This window comes from Chenopodium quinoa, unplaced genomic scaffold (genome assembly GCF_001683475.1).
Source record: "Chenopodium quinoa cultivar QQ74 unplaced genomic scaffold, ASM168347v1, whole genome shotgun sequence".
Lineage (NCBI taxonomy): Eukaryota > Viridiplantae > Streptophyta > Magnoliopsida > Caryophyllales > Amaranthaceae > Chenopodium > Chenopodium quinoa.
The window spans coordinates 4988614-5006735 of record NW_018744537.1 but is presented as its reverse complement, the minus strand read 5'-3'; the positions used below and the strand labels follow the sequence as shown (position 1 = coordinate 5006735).

Here is an 18122-nt window from a genome sequence, read left to right as displayed (position 1 = left end):
CATCTTATTACTCATTACCCATTAGAGCCCAGCTGCTTAGACCAGGAAAGGAAGAACTTCCTCCCCCCAGATAGTTATCACATAGCTGTATATACCAACAACGTGACAACTAATATAGGACGCAAAAAAAAATGTAGCAATTAACTACGAAACCAGAATTCTAAATCTACCCAATATTCCAGTCGTGAAAAACATCATATACATAAGGGCACATAACTAGTATTGACAGAATAATGGATGTACTGCTGCTATAAGATACCGAGTATAAGCTTTTCATCACAACAGAGTGCTTCAGAAAAAGCCGCTCGAACTGCCATCTGCAAGCACTGAAGTTCTCAATCTGTATGCTGAGACTTGAGTTTCCCTAATTGATTTTATATAGAACAGAAACCTACATTGTTCTTTACATAGTATGCAAAAACATGTGAACATAACAAAATAATTATCTTGGTGATCTCCCTGTATCCAGAAAGTGTTAAATTCACAAGAGTATACTTCAAGAATTAAATTTTACTTTATACCCAGTATAAATATGTGCCTCAAATGACATACAACTCCCAGTTTCTAGTGCAGAATGTTTCATTCACAAAATTCAATAAAATGAGATTTTCTTTCACCCTAAAATCATACTCCTAGTATAAACCCTTATGGTGGAAGAAAGGAAAAGTTCAAAACAATGACAACCTAGTTTCCTATCCCTAGATCACTAATAATACACATAAATTCGATCGAACAATATAAGTGGGACAGAGAGGCTCTTAAGATATGTACCATATTTGACTTTCACAAGCACCTAATTACAAATGCCAACACTTGATATAACACACTGTTGGACATTGAATCATATGCGCCAAAATTGGTTCTTCAATGAATGAAGAATAATGTAGCAGTGGAGTCTTCACCTTGTGCGACTCTCACGTCATAATTTGGTAGCAGCACTTCACGCATTGCATGAAGAAACAAAAAAAATCTGCAAATATGAGAAAGCAACATATCAGACAAAGGATGGTTTGGTAAAATGGTAATCAACTGCCACGGCCTGAGGCAACAATTTGAAAAAAGATGCAATAATGAGGACCTAAAAGTCATAATAAAACAAAGATGTAAACCAAGCACACCATCATTAAACTGGAAGAAGTGCAAGCTCAATTTCCTGAAGTGATTTTCCCTTGGTTTCCAATACGTTCTTCTTCACATAAGCAACTCCTATCAAACAGCAGGTTGCAAAGAATGTGTACAGGAGCTTTGGCCCAAGTTGCTCAAGTAATCGCAAAAACAGAAGACCAACAAAGAAATTTACCCCCTGCAGATGAATATAAATGTTAATTAGCAAAAAGGTTACATCCTTGCTAATCAAATCTGAGGAAATGTACAACATATGAGTTATAATAAACATTAGTATAAAATAATTAATGGCAGATGACTAGGCCATTAAACTACATGATTTTATCCAGTCATGAGCATAAATTTGATCTTAGCAATGACCTTTATTTGACTATGCACAGGAGTGACAGAACACATACGACCACATAAAATCCTTCAAACACAACTACACGCACATACGGAAGTTAATTGCCAAGAAGAAAACAGAACTAGGGATTAGAAAGCTAGCAAATCAAAGGTAGTACTAGTAGTCTAAAAGATTGAATACACAATATAAAACACATTACCCAATGAACAGCCATGCAAAAAGCCATGGCTTTCGCCCTTATTCGATTTGGAAACATTTCTGACAAGAGAAGACTAGGGACAGGACCAGCTCCAAGAGAAAAAGTCAGAACAACCCTGAAAAAATAGTTGAAGCAAAATGAAAACCAGGTAATTGGACAACAAATTTTTCAGGCACATCTTGCCAACATTCTATTATATATTTTTGGAGCTCTTCTATTTGAACAGCATTTTATTGGGTCCATGAACTTATCAAGTATTCAAGAAGTAAGATTCTTCTGATTAGTTGTGCCCCATTGCAAAAATGGAGTTTGGAAACATCCTTCTTTCTAGAAGGGTAAGTTTGAAGTGTCTTATAATAAAACTAATAGAATAATAGAAAATAAGTTCAACACATGGTACAAATCACCTGTCACAAAATTCTTTATTTTCTTCTGAAACAGCCCGCTGGCCCCTTTCAATGGGCAACATAACTGAGAGGTTGGGCCATGATAAGTGCATAATATACCATATTTTTAGCCCCTAATATTAGTCTTATTATTGCCTTTTATTTATTTTAGTAATTTATTTACTTTTATAATTTTACTAGTATATATCTTAGATTTATTCTTTTACTGAGTTTCTTATATTATAGTACTTAATATGTTTATCATTATTTTGATTAGGAAATGGAGGCAAACTACTTCCCACTAGCTCACGAGTCACGTGAAGAGCACCCTATCAAAGAAAATAAAAAAAGAAATAAAAACAAAAGAAGAAACAAAAGTCAAGGAAAGAAGATAAGCAGAATAGCTACTTCCGTCAAAACCGAGGTCACAAAACAAGCTTCATCTTCATCTTAGCCACAATCCAAGATTCTAGCTTCAACCTCCTCTCCGAAATTCAAGCAAAAGATGAAGATCTATCCTAAGTTAAGATTTTATCTTTTCATACCCAGGAAACCAAGGTTGGTTTTGGGGTTAGAAAAAAAACCCAATTATTCATTCTACACACGCACAACCAAAAATCTGAGGAATTGAGAGTGAAGGTTTTGATCGGGTCCCTGAATTGGCGCAATTGGAAGAGAAGACAGCCATTGAAGGAAGCTAAGTCTCAAAGTCAAGGTCGAACAAGAACGACGGTGATTTGCGGGGTCGAAGCCGAGTCTCATACGAGTGTTCTTGAGTACAATTTTATAAGTTCTTCTTCTTACTCAATTGTTTAATTACATACCTTGTTAATTCCTTTACTACTCTTATTGACTTATTTGATTTGATTATTAGCATAGTATTTTGGTTAGTATTGTTAAATATACTTTGAGTGATTTTACCGATTTAATTATTTATTGAAAATGCTTGTTATTAGTGATAAATTTTACAATTAAATGGTTGATTGTTATCTATCATTGTGTGTGATTGTGAATGTTTGCTAGTTATATGGTTTAGCTTAGTTTACATCATATAATGAAGTAGCCCCTTATGTTAAATCTGCGATTATGGTTATACTATGAGTTAGGAGTATTTTCAATTTAATTATTCTAAACATTTATGTGATTAGATTAATTAGGACTAATGATGTCTCCTAGTTTATAATGCTTCCATTTCTAAATTATATGAGTTGCGATCATATTTGTATAAGTTAGAATGGTTTAGAGTCAATTTGGCTTAGTTCGTAATTGACTTAAATTAAGGGATGATAGAGAGTTTTTGTTATCTTAGGCTCCACATTTAGTCAAATAATTATAATTGTGGTAATCAAGGTCAATTGTATGTCGTTGCTAATAGACTAAATCAAGTAAGAGTTATTTAATGGAATGGTTCGTTGTGTCGTCAATAGTAGTTCAGCTTATTTAATATTAGTTTTAGCTGTTTAGTACTATCCTTAAACAAACCCCCTCATTTTTATGTAAATATGTAAATAAATGTATTGTATGTAGAATTGCCGTAGTATAATGTAATTTAGTTAAACTTTGGATTTTGGAATTAATGAGTCTCCTCGTGGGATCAACCCTTGCTTACCCTTTTACTAGTTATTAATATTTTTTAAGGTTAAGTTAGGTAAATAAATATTTAATATATATGGTAAACCAGGCCACAACCCCACCACCAAATAAAGAGAAGAAATGGGAGAGGGACTAAGTCACTAGCTTATTGATGTTTAACAATGTAATTACAGCAAGGGTCCTGTAACTGGAAACAGTACAATGTACAAAGCACATATAAAAAAAAGTTTTCAAATCAAACAATCAGTTTGTCTTATACCTAGCTTCCACTGTATGTCTAGGTGAAATTCATACTAATAGATGCTGCTTAGCCTATAAATTAATATCATAGGTAAGGTAATTCGTACTAGCTTGATAGAGGAAGAACTTTTGTCTTTGCAATTTCTTTTGAACAAGCAAATGAGCAACATAATATATGTGGTGGTCCATAAACTATACATACATAAGGCCAATTCCAAGATGCACTTCTCAATTCTCAGAGAATTAATTTAAAATCATGTTGGTTTCTTCCATTAAGAGAGCATTCTTTTTAATTTACAGACACCACATTAGCAATTTAAAAAAAGAAAAGAAAAAAAAAAAAAAAAAAAAAGTCCATCCCATAATAAAAATTCCTATTTCTCTTGGGCACGTAGTCTTAGGAGAGTGTTAGTGGTGGAGTTTTGTAAATTGCACATGAATTAATTAATTAAACATAATAATGAGCATTTTTTTACTGTTTATCAATTGAGGTGAGAAAGTAGGGTACATAATGCTTTAAGAGAGTAGAGAGAAAATCAATATAAAAAGATAAATGAAGAAAAAGAAAATATTATTAATAATATGTGGACTCAAGTCAAAGAAAAATTTGGGAAGCTTTTTGTGGGACAAACAAAAAGAGAGAAATGGGGTTTTTTTTGTGAGATGGCGGGAGTATTAAAATTATTAAACTTTGAGGGGGAAAACCATTCTAGATAATTTAACGGTTTGCAAAGTCAGATTTGTGTTACAGTTGAAGTCAGAACACAATCTAGATCACAGGGCATGTGGAATGTAGATTCAGTCACATAGGCCCACCAAAGTCCAGGGCAGAAGATGATAAAGGCCTGTCAATAGTAGGCTAGAAAAATGGTCACTGAAGCAGTCAAAAGCATGGTATTACACACTGCACTTCAGTAATAGCTAGTTTGTGCATAAGACATTCAAATGTGATGTGATTAAGGCTCTTTGGCACCCAAGAGAGCTTCCAAATCAGTATTGGAGTAAAATCAAAATAGCAATAATTTGTGGGAAACTTGTTGGGAAAGAAATAACAACAATGATTTTGGCAAAGAAAATTTTTTTAAAACTACAAGACGCTTGATTTATTGAAGATTTTTTAGACCTAGTTTTCTCAATTAAATTAAACTCAACTTAGGAAGTTATATTAGGAGTCTATTTACATAACTAGTTCCTCATTTTCGGTAATATTCTTGTCCTAGGAGTAAGACTGTAAGAGTAGAATATTTTCTTGAATTCTACTTGTTGAAGGAATGCTAGCAGTCTAGCACTATAAAAAGGGGAGTTCTTTCATGTAACATATAAGCAGTCAGTTGATTTAAGAGAAGTGAGATTTCTCTTACAAATTTCTATACCTTTGAATTCCTCACGATAAGTTTTCAATTGGTTTAGCTTCTCTTAGACACTTAGTGACATACTGGTCATTCTAATTTATTGAATCTAAGGCTTTAGGTTTGGGTAGTGGTAAATGGTGATCAGTTTTACTTATTCCCCATGAGCTTCATAAAGCAATAGATGTGATGTGGTTTTATGAAATGCATAAACTAAATAAATATATAAAAAGTAAAAAGTTAACTATTTTCACAAATTTAACTATTCTGTTCAGCAAATCAACTATCTGAAGGTAATTAGTCATTATATTCTAAAAGTTAACCATTTAAAATATTGGTAAGCCCTTTACCTCTTCAATAGAGACTGGGTGAAAGTGAACTAAAACCAAATTGAACAAGAGGATGGTCTATTATAAAAGTTAAGTGTAACATCTCAACAAATTAAATTCACCCCCTCTTATTGTTGCATAGATTTATCTTCATATGCATCTTTGAAGTAAATCATGGATAACATAAGCATCCAGAGTTCCAGACTGTTCCCAAGCCCAACCGGACCAGTCCATGCCAGGTATATTGTTTGTTTAACTTTTAGTTATTAGTAATGTATAACCAAATTCTACATGCCACACGCTGTTACTGACAACTTCCCCATGCTGCAACGCAACAAGCCATATACAAGGCAACTCCCCTGCCATATGCTCGGAGCCTCAGACTTTCACAAATATGTTGGTGCTAGTCAGTATCATTGTGTATTGTAATCCTCATATTTGTATTTTATGTTTGTTGTGCATATGGGATAGCGCTGATAGGCTAGATCTTGCCTTGATAATTAAAACACCACATGGGCATCTGCACTCGTCTTGTGACAACCAAGAGCATGATGAGCATGTTATTGGTTAATGTTCTTTTTATTATCCTTTTGTGTTCTTTTATCATAGTTTTATCACAGTTATCCTTCTGTGTTCTTTTATGTACTTAAATTTTTGAATCATTTTACCATATCAACCCCCTCATCTATTTATTACAGTCTAAACAATGAAGTCTTCCACATAATTACTAAATAATTTAAGGTGAAGTACTGGAAACTTACAGCAGTACGCCTCCAACAGACAGGTACACTGATGTCTCACGTGATACAAAGGAGCTTGCAGCAATTACTTGAAGAAACAATGACATGGCCTGAACACAAATACACAAAGGTAATGGTCAAGTTCAGTTATAAAGAGAACATGCACTTCAGCAGTTGGCAAAAAAAACGAACAATCAAACTAATCAAGAAATAGTTCACAGATAATTGCAACCAAAAAAAAAAAAAAAAATTCTTTGTTTAAGTAATTCACATTCACCTAATTCCCGGTGATGGATGCAAAAATGTGAACAACCAGAAATATTTGACAAGCAAAACAAATATATCTGAACTTCATGACGTTCAACACATAATTCCATAAAACCATTTTTACTGAACAACAAAAAATTTTGAAACACGGGTCTTATGCTTAAAGAGTAAAAGTGATACCAGATTTTACTAACTTTACAGATTACTACAATTTCTACATTGATGCAACCCATTTGCAAGTAAATAGATTGTCTTACCATGCCCAAAAAGCTACCAAGAAGCAGCAGCTTCCTTCCTAGTTTATCCATTAGTATAGTTGCAGTGCATGATCCTACAGCATTATTTTAAAAATGTCAGTTAAATGTTGATAAATTAACCAATCACATGTGTTGCATGTGTATCTGGGAATCCAGATTTGAATTTTACATCTCTTAGATAGCCCAACCCTCCACTCCCATATAAAGTAAAAGATATTCAGAACTACTACAGCAGATGAAAGATGAAACTAGTAATGAGAGCAGTGTCTACCTGATAAATTTACAACTGCCACAAACATGTTTGCTGTATCTGGTGGAACTCCAGCACTCTTAAAAACAGAAGATGAGAAATAGAACACAGCGTTGATACCAGACAGCTGCTGTAAAGCAAATAGGACAGACCCAATGAAAACCACTGCAAAATGAAGCAAAATATGAAATTTGGAACAAGTGAAATTTTGACTGCATCAGCCTTATAACAAATTTCTGTAAAAACGTAATTTAATACAAAGGGTCAACTACAACTGCCAAAACCAAATAAAAAACCTTACCCCTATGATGTCGACCATAAAATAGTTCTGAGAATTTGACCGTATCAGCCTCTTCCCCTCTATCTGACTTTGACAACTCAGATATTGCACTCTTAACATGTAAACCACCCAATAGCCTCTCAAACTCAGATTCAGCTTCAGCACTCCTTCCTTTCTGTGTCACACCAACAAAATATTGAATTCACAGGTTAAGGGTGAACATCAAACCACACTACAAAGAAACTTTACAAGTGATACAATTAACAGTGAATCAAAAAGACAAATATGGTTGTTGATATAAAGCTAAAGGAATCCAGTCTCATAATCAGAATGAAGGAATGACAAACAAAAATTAGTGAGATGTATGAAGTATAAATAATATGCCACATAAGTTGCTAATTCAAATTGGACATGTAATTGCACACCCATACTCGGACATAAATGAAAAGCATTTTTAGCATTTGAGTTATACAAGTATCTAAATAAATTTTTTCTTTCAGAAGCTGCATCTTACTCCCAATACCACTTATTGTCAAAACTCATAAGGCTTCTTTTAACGATTTGAAGATAACGATGGTGATTGAACCAGTAATGAAGTATTCTACCGTAAAGCATGCAACTACCCATACAGCAACAACAACAACAACAAACCTTAGTCCCAAACAATTTGGGGTCGGCATGCAACTACCCATATCATCTAAAAAAATATTTTAAAAAATTTATAAAAAATAAATAAATATAAAAAAAAAAAAAAAAAAAAAAAAAAAAGGGTTGTTGCAAAAAATAAAAGAAATCAAAGCCATGTAAGCCATTCTAATTCCAAGCATGACCCAAATTAGGAGGGAATGGAGCCAGGAAAAAGTAAAAGCTTGAAAAGTCAAGGTCATGAGGAAGCAAAACCTTGAAGAGCCAGTGAGGACTCTCTGCACAAAGTTCCATTGATAGAGCAAGTACTGCAGCAGGAATCACAGATACCCAGAAACAAACACGCCACCTGACAACAAAAGCAGACTTTAAATATGTACTGTTTTGTCCGAAACTCGCGGTGCAGAGAAACTGAAAACCTATATGAGCATGACTCAAAACTCTTAAGCTCTTCTTACCAATCCTTAGTATCCTTGGCAGGAATGCCGATAAAAAAGGACCCCAAAAGTCCCAGGCATGTGGCAATTTGGGTGAAACTTCCAAACGTACCCCTAACATATGTTGGTGAAACCTGCAATTTACAAAACATGATTCAAACGGTTGGAAAATAATGGACCCATAGACTTGCTAAAGTGAAACATTTAATGCACCTCAGCCACATATAGAGCTGCAACAGCTGGGCCAAGTCCCATGCCAATTCCAACAAGAAACCTTCCAGTAAGCATGCCAGGCAAACTACTTGTCATTGCACTGCACAATTGAGGACAAGGTTATATATGAGATGTCAAACAATCATACAGGTTAACAATTGTGTTGATAAAAAAAAAAAAAAAAAAAAAAAAAAAAAAAAAAAAACTCTTCAAAGAGGAATTTAGCAAATTGTAAGTTGTGTGGCTAACCATACAAAAACCACATTTTTTGTATAAGAAAATGGGGCTAATCACCTAAAAAAGTAAATTGATTTGGTAACATGCATATCTAATCTAATGTTTTCTCCCCAAACCATCCCAACGAGAGTGAGCAAAAAGAGACCATTTACGCTCATAAAATCATAAATTGATAATAGATGCATCCAAATTAGCAACCCATCAGGTGACACTACAATTATAGAGCCCTATTCAAGCTGAGTGATAAGCATCAGCACTAAAGTTAGTCAAAGACAAGAAAAGCATAACATCTCATCAATCGCACTGACCTCATTGAGGCCCCAACCATCAGAGGCAATGCACACAGTTGGAAGGACCTCCTTCGGCCAAAATAATCAGCAATTGATCCACTGAATAAAGATCCGAGAAATGCACCACCCAACGACATACTTACAACCAAACCTTCAAGAAATAATTATAAAGTGTCAGTAAATTTTACACAAATCTTTCAGAAAGTTTATATAATGCATGCTGCCATGACTCTAATTTCAGCAATAGAAAAACGTTGGTCTTCAATTACCAAGGGATACAAGATCAACCAAGCTGTATAAGAAGGGTAGTTATAAAACAAAAAAAATAAGTAATAAAAAAAGCTCGTGCCAAGAACATATGATTACCTTCAGCCAAGGTATTGCCACTGAAGCCAAGATCTATGGAAATACTTTCTAGTGTATCGTTCACTACTCTGCATATGACAACAAACAAACAAACAAATAAAGAAATAAGTAATAAGTTGCAGTAACACAAGAAGCACATTATGTCTCATTATTATCAGAATTTATTTAATTACAGTCAGTCATCAATTCATAAATCTACCAATTACCCCTTCATCATACTCTTTCATGTTTCATCCTTTTAAAGAAGCTAGACTTTGATAAAATATATATTCGATCGGTTATGTTCAAATATTCAACACCTCGACATTTTAAGAAGGCATATACGAAGTATAAGAGTTTACAAATCACAATAATTAACACAGTGCATTTAACTCTTATGATTCTTAGAATAAGAATATGGATTGCCTAGTTGAAGTTGGGGCTCACTTCAAATCCTAACCCGAAAACCAAACATCTTGAATTTCAAATTGGAATCAGAATTGAATATGAAAATTTTAGGGGAAATTTTTTATAAAATTGTGTTTTGAAGAAATCAAATGGTGACAAAGTATAGACATAGACATAGACAACATGGATCCCTTTGCTATTAAATTAGAGTAAGTATATTGAGAATTGGATTTAAATTTTTAAAAATACTTAAGAAAATAAAAATACTTAAAAAAAAAAAATGGATTAAGATCCAACTACCTGAGTCCTAAATGGAAGTCCAAATTTTGAAAACTTTAAGTTTACGTTCAACACAAATTGGAAAATCTTTTACTAGAAAAGTAATTACATTTGGCTTGGCTCACTTTGAACTTAAGCCAGATTAATGATAACCACTATTGGAACCTTTTTGGCTTGCTCAAGGCCAGTTAATTAAGAGAACGAAACTTCTTAAAAAGGACATATTAAAAGTTCTTCTCACAAAAATTCTTGATTGAGCCTCATGTTGTTGAGCACAACAATCACAATAGCGTCACCTCACTGAAGAGATGTGTCCTGAGGTGACGATATTTAATGAGTAAGTAGGCCATATAAGGTCAGATCAATACAACTCATAGCAATTGTTTAAAGAGTTTGATTTGATGCACTAAGTCCTTTCCTAGTTATCTAATATGGTTAAGTTCAATTCAAAGAAACACATATTGAAAAAAAATTAAATTCCTGTTTAAAAATGTATTTTATCAGCTGTCTAGGGCTCATTTGTTATGTTTTTTGTCAGAGTTTCCCCTCAGACAAACACGGCCTATATATAAATGATCCTACCAAAACTCTCTTTGTGACTATAGTGCTCCCTCCCAAACCCCAAGTCCCCTACCCCCTTAAAATATATGCACAGTCACAGACACACAAGTTTAAAAGAACACATACCCAAGGTGGTATCCAAACAAAAACGATGCAATTGTAGCAATGACAATATGAGGTAATGACTTTGACCATGGAGGATTTCCGCCATCCTTCCCCAAGCCTTGGAGACGACCTACAAACAACAAAAATAACAATCAGCCAAAAGATACGGAAAAAAATAGTAGGTCACACAACTATAGCAATCAAATGATTACCACCCTTCGCCTATTATCACTACAACCAACTACCCCATTTCAAAATGTTTGGCTATATACAACTAACTTCAAATTTATTTTCATTACTCCATAAATAAGAATATGCTTTTTATTATGTGCAAAAAAAAAATTATGCATATAAGAAGTTGAAAGTGAATATAATAAGTTAAAATGTTAAATCAAATATTACACTCATCAATGCGTTATTTTGTTGTGTATAAACTAATATTACTTTCGTTTTTTAAAGTGAATGATTTTGCATAAACGGCTTTTTTTTGTACACTTCTGTAAATAGAAATTTTCTATAATACTATTTTTATTATCTCTCTCTTTCTCCATGGTATCCACTCTCACATGCTTCTCTACTCTCAAATACCACCTTTTGAATAACTATAAACTCATGGTCTTTTTTTATAATTTTTAATCCTCAAACAAACTCCACTTGCACAATATTGAAACAAATTCAACTCTAACCACCTTAAATTCCGTGTTAGTCAAAGTGTTGCACTAAAAAATAAAATCGAGGGAGTATTAACTTCTGAAATGTACTAAATAATAACTCCGTAAATACTTATATAGGGCCGCATTGCATACATTGGTACATGTATCATTAAATTGAATTACTATAAACATAAACTTTATCATAAGAGCAGTGTACTCGTTTGTTAAATTACATAACTTTCTTCATGAAATTCATAACACAACTTGCAATAAACAATTGCAATGTTGAACATAAAAAATTGATCACAAACTACATATTAGGAATAACAGTAACTAAACGAAGTAGTAATCAGTTGTAAGCAATTAAATACCGCAATTAGAATAATAATTAAGAATTCAATGTATAAACTTACAGTATTTAAAGTTAAAATTTGTCAAAATACAAACAATTCTCCAAAAAAAAAAAAAAAAAAATTCACCAAAATGTTATTAATAAATACAAGTAAAAAATAAGAAATTACCTTCATTAGTGTAATTACCATCTACATCTTTAGATGCAACTCGTTTATAAGTCGACAAAGCAGCATCTCCAACCGCTTGACGTCCTCGCATTATCGCCGAAAATTGACGAAAATACCCCCGTAAGATTCAGATTCAAAAATCACATACACTTTCTCTCTCCTTCTACTTCTAATCCACACTTGATCAACCAAATCAAACAAACACAAAAATCATAAATCTTCAAAACATAAAATTCCATCAAAATTAAACGATCATCAACAAAATAAACAACTGCATTTCAAATTTTCAATCGATAATGCGTACCTCTAATTCGGCAAATGATGTAGACGAGATTTGATCGCGAGCACGAGGAGAGAGAAAAATGGATCGTGAGAAAGCTAGAGAAGTCGGTGTGAAGGGAGAGTGAAGAAAAGGTGAGAGATTTGGAGAGGTTTATGTTTATTGTCGGGTGTTTTTTTTTTTTTTTTTTTGAGTTATTTATACGCAAAGTAGAGATTAGCGTAAATTAATTTTTTTTTTTTTAAAAAAAATAATAAGTGACAAAAAATGAGATTTGGAGGAGAGAGAAAATGGGAGTGATGTTGCCAACAGGGATGGAGGAGCGACTGACGCCTACGAAATCTAGAGCGGAAAATCTGTAGTGTAACTGAGAATTAACACGTGGAAGGGAGGTTTGATAGCGTTACATGATGGTTATGGTTTGGCTTTTACGTCACAGGTATGTAGTATTGGTGTAGTTGGCAATTGGCATGTTGTCAATTGATAGTTGGAGTGGAAGTGGGACTGTCACTGCACTTTTTAAAAGTGGACTTCCAATGCCATTTTTTTTAGCAAGTCTGCATCATTTTGTATACCGTGAAAGTTTCAATTTAAATACATCACTTTGTATTTTAGTCAATAAATTCTCTTTATCTCTCATATCATGGTTCTTTATTATTTCTCTCTATCTCTCCGTACTCTTAAAATTATTTAAGAATCCGCAATTTCAAAAGTAATACATCTAATATTAAACGGAGGAAATAGTATATTTTTTATGATATTAAATTTTTATATGTATCTGTTTAAAATCATTACGCATTGGTAATCGTAAATTAATACTTCTTCTGTTCCACAAATATTATAACAAGGATGAAATTATGCATTTCAAAACACATTTTATATGCTAAATATCTATAATTATATAAAAGTAAAAATTATAAAAAGTTGATATTGTGAAAGTGTTTTTACGAGACGAATTTAACAAGAACCCACATGACTAAATTTTACTTTACGTATAAATCACAATATGTGGTCAAACAAACATGATGAATGGTGTAAAAGTTCAGTAGTTGTTATATTACTATAACGGAGGAAGTACTCCGTAAGTGATGCAATTAAAAAACAGAGGCTATAGAACAATGTGTGTAAGGCCCCGTTCACTTCACCTTATTTTTGCTGAACTGAAATTAATTTTATTGAACTTAAATTATTTTTGTTGAATTTAAATTATTTTGACTGAACTGAAATTATTTTTGTTGAGCTGAAATTATTTTTACTAATTCTCTATTACATTTCTTCCTTACAGTTACTGATTTTTGCTGAATTGAAATTATTTTTATTGAATAGGATTTAGTTTTAATGAACTAAACTTATTTTTGTTGAACTGAAATTATTTTTACTAAACTAAAATTATTTTTACTAAATATTATATTTTTTAAGGTGAACTGAACAAGGCCTGATTACATTTTAAAATACGTAGTATAAAAAAATCAATCACAAGCATAGCAATCAACAAAATTTATAAATCATAAAGTAATTTTTAAACAAGTTTATCGATAGTTCGGAATCGATCCACAAGGACAAATGAACAGTGCTTTATGCTAAATAAGGCAATAAATTGTGGTTTTTATTTTTTGGTTTTGTGTCAGTTTCAAATTTTATTTGCTTTTAAGTTAGCGATTTGAAGTTAGATTTGGTTGGACGTGATGGAGGAGGATTCTTAGTTTGCTCCGTTCTTGTTTTTTTCATTTGAGCAATTTGGAAGATGATGACAATTATGTAAAAGAACTATTAATTTGAGAAGCTTGATGGTCTTGAACTCTTGATGATGTGATTACTTATGTGGTATCACTTAAATAAAATGAAAACTCTTAGTATAAGTTGAATAATTTAAGAATGATTTTGTCAAGTATGGCAAAGCTAAAGAGTATTTATTGTCTTTTGCATTGCTATGTTACGGGTTGTAGAGATGGTGTTTTAGCCAAGGAGTTGGTCGGCTATATAAGCCTCCGTCGAAACCTTATTGCACGTAGCTTGAAATTAAGTGAAACGCTAAACATCGCCCGCAAATCTCCACATAAAGCCCACAAATTTGAAATGAAATGACATTTTTGCCCTCAACATCAAAAACACACTTTTATCTTAAAACACACTGTTATGGCTAATAAACGGGAAGTGGCGGCACCGGAGGCGGTGTCGCGGTGGAAGTAAACAAAGTCGCCGGATCGCGAAGGAGCCGTGGTGGCAGCGCCCCACCCAGGCGCCACAACCAAGGCTACTGGCGCCTGGCCAGGACGCCACCGCCACGGTGGCGGCGCCTGGGCAAGACGCCGTGGCCACGGTGGCGGCGTCCACTGAAGACGCCACCACCGTGGCTACGGCGTCCTGCCCAGGCGCCGCCACCGCGGCGGTGGCGTCCTGGCCAGGCGCCAGTAGCCTTTTTTTTTTTTTTTTCAAATTTTTTTTAATTTTTTTTTTTCAATTTTTTTTTCCTATTTTTTTTTTTAAAATGTATTTTGTTTTTTGGATTTTCTTTGCAATTTTTTTCTTTATTATGTTTTTGTTTCCTAAATTTTTTTTATTATTTTGGTTTTTTCTTTCTAATTTTGTTTATTTTTTGAATTTACTAAAGCATATTTTCAAAATAAATTAATATTTTTTTTTGTTTTTTTTTAAAAAAATTAAAATTTATCAAAATTCAAACAAAATAAAAAAAAAATAAAACCAAAACGAAAAAAAAAGATTTAAAAAAAAATATACCGAGGAGGTGGCGCCTGGCCAGGACGCCACCACCGTGGCTGGGGCGCCTGGCCAGGACGCCACTACCATGGTGGCGGCGTCCTGGCCAGGCGCCCCAGCCACGGTGATGGCGTCCTGGCCAGGCGCCCCATCCACGGTGGCGGCGTCCTGGCCAGGCGCCCCATCCACGGTGGCGGCGTCCCGGCCAGACGTTCGCCGCCAAAACTTGAATTTACTAATTGAGACACGCCACGTGTCCACCCATGCCAAATGGGAAAACCGGCCACCAAGGCCCAATCTTGTTTAGAGGCCCGGTCAGCCCTAGGTTTACCCTAAACCTAGAGAGTGGCACGCTTCTCAAGACTATAAATACTCCTCTTAATCCTCATTAAGAGAGAGACAGACAGACGGACGAAAAAGAGAGAATCAGAGACAGAACGCTAATCACTCTCGAATTATACATTAAACACTCTCACCTAGAGAGACCCAATTACTTTTATTTCCGCAATCATTACTCCTTAATCAGGTACTAACTTGACCGTTGGAGGCGGAGCTCTCAGGAGTCTCCGTTATTTTGCAGGTACAGGCGGCCGGTTCCAGTCTCGGTGTTGTAACTCTCCCGCAGGACATCAGAAAACCCCGAAACATTTGGCGCCGTCTGTGGGGAGAGTACTTCTGAGATGGCATCCAAGTCTGTACCGACTCCTGAAGAGAGGCGTCCCCTAGACGACCCTCAAGTTCAGTCGGACCATGACACCGAAAGTGAATTTGAAGTAGAAACTCATACAGCTCCAGACGGGACCCTAAGGGCCCGACGTACCCGTCATACCGAAAGGGGGGAACGGGAGCATCTTCAAACAGGAAGCGAGCCAGCAGGCGCCCAGCCTGCTCGGCAACAGCCGACTGATGGGTCTGCTCCCATCACAAGGAACGAACTCATGACCTTCATGAGGGGCTTCAAGGGAGAGATTCAAGAATTGATCAACAAACAGCCGCCTGCTTCAGTCAGAGAGCAGTCGGCCAAAAAACCTTCCACTTCACTGAAGAGGAAGCCAGTTCAAGGGCGAGAGGCGACTCCTCATCCTAAATCCAAGAAGCGGGAGCCACTTGCTCTTGATTTCACAAAATTCCGTTATCCTACGGGAAATAGGAAACCTGTTCGTCACATTCAGGCGGACGGGTCGAAGAAAACATACACAGACGCTCGTCTGCTGTTAGAACAGAAGAAGAGTGATCGACTGTCAGAGTCGGCCTCTACTTCAAATTTTCAAGAAAGTTTACAAAATACCTCCATGAGGCATACACAATCGTACCATGAGAGTCAGTCAGGCGGTACCTCCCGTCAGTCCGGCTTTCATAGTGCCCAAGCGGTACCAAACCTACCATTTGTGCCGCAACAACAGTATTTTATGCAGCCACCTCCATTTGGTGGACCTGCAGCAAAAAACGTCCAACCTATGGACTGGCAACTACGGTTGCTTAGACTTGGTGAACAGCCGTCGGCTTTCTCCAAGGAGATTACTGAAGCCGTTCAGCCGGCCAAAGTAAAAAATGTACTAGTAGGCGCCTATGACGGCACTACTAATCCGGAAGACCATCTGATGGCATTCACCAACCTGATGTACCTTCAAGGGTTGGATGATCCCACTTGGTGCAAGTGTTTCCCAGCGACTCTCAAGGGAATCGCACAGCAATGGTTCGGCAACCTGCCGACTGGTTGTGTAAACAGCTTCAGGACGCTTGCTTACTTGTTTGCCTCCAACTTCGCCATGAACATCCCTGCAAAGAAAACGACCCTTGATTTGGGAACAATTCAGCAGGGTGAGAAGGAGGGGCTTCGTTCTTACATCAGGCGGTTCAACCTGATGAGAATACAGATTCAAGGGTTACCGGATGAGGTAGCCTATACTGACTTTTTTAGAGGTCTCAAAGACGGGTCTACCTTCAAATTTGACTTAGTTCGAAAAAGGGTGGCGACTCTTCAAGAGGCCTTGATTGAAGCAGAAGCCTATATACAGGCGACTGATCTGTGTACGATAAAACAGTCGGACGGGAAAAGGTTCGACAAAAGAGAAGGACGACAGAAACAGTCGTCTCACAAAGAAGAGAAAAGAAAAGAGGTCTGGGCGGCTGATTCCTCTAAACAGCCGGCCCAGAAGAAGAAAAAAGAATTCAAACCATACTCCCCAAAGTATGTGTTTAACAAGGATAACCAGTTTATCCTAAAAGAGATAAAGGGACGTTTTTCAATTGAGAAGCCGCTCCCCATGAAGGGTTCTGCAACCAACCGGAACCAAGACAAAGTCTGTGCTTATCATGATGACGTTGGTCATCACACCAATGACTGCATCAGTCTCATGCGGTACCTAGACCGCTTGGCTGAGCAAGGTGATCTTGACACTTATGTCAAGAAATCTACGGGGAATACTTCCTCAAAAAAGCAGTCGGCCAAAAAGAATCAAGAGGCCGACAGTTCCGATACAGATGATGCAGTCGTCTACACCATTGCAGGCGGCTTCTCAGGAGGCGGCCCCACTATTAGGGGCCACAAAGATAATATTAGGCGGTTAGATGTAAATTCCGTTCACCAAGAACGGCCGTCCAAATATACGTTTCCTGAGATTGTCATCACTGAAGAGGATCTTGGAGGGGTAAGGGGGCCGCATGATGACCCTCTTGTTATTGAATGTAAAGTGGCCAACCAGAGAGTTGGCCGAATCCTCATAGATACCGGGAGCTCCTCAGATCTCATCAGCAGCAAATGTCTGTCAAAACTGAAATATCAGACGGACTGCATACATCCGGCCTCTCACCCTTTAATAGGGTTTGGAGGAGGAGTCGTCCACCCACTGGGACGAGTAGATTTACCTATTCGCCTAGGCGAAAAAGGGGAAGGACGACACATGGTAGTCCGGTTCCTAGTAGTAGAGGAACTCTCGGCCTACAACATGATCCTGGGTCGACCAACCCTGAATAATTCCAAGGCTGTTATAATCCCGTCTCTTATGCTGCTTAAGTTTGAGAGGGATAATGGAACAGTCGGCTCCTTAAGGGGAGATCAGAGGATGG

General features: G+C 36.0%; 1 protein-coding gene across 1 annotated transcript; it reads right to left on the bottom strand.

Annotated features, from left to right (window-relative positions):
- Positions 1-495: 495 nt before the first annotated feature.
- Positions 496-12937, bottom strand: LOC110698796 (probable plastidic glucose transporter 3). The gene is made up of 15 exons (XM_021876316.1): positions 12360-12937; positions 12056-12234; positions 10903-11011; positions 9550-9617; positions 9202-9334; positions 8657-8756; positions 8465-8577; positions 8262-8355; positions 7383-7536; positions 7103-7246; positions 6832-6905; positions 6329-6417; positions 1671-1785; positions 1119-1303; positions 496-970 (listed from the first exon to the last, which is right to left on the bottom strand). The coding sequence occupies exons 2-14, from the start codon at positions 12144-12146 to the stop codon at positions 1124-1126; spliced, it is 1464 nt and encodes a 487-aa protein (XP_021732008.1). The 5' UTR covers positions 12147-12234; positions 12360-12937; the 3' UTR covers positions 496-970; positions 1119-1123.
- Between the last annotated feature and the right edge of the window lie 5185 nt (positions 12938-18122).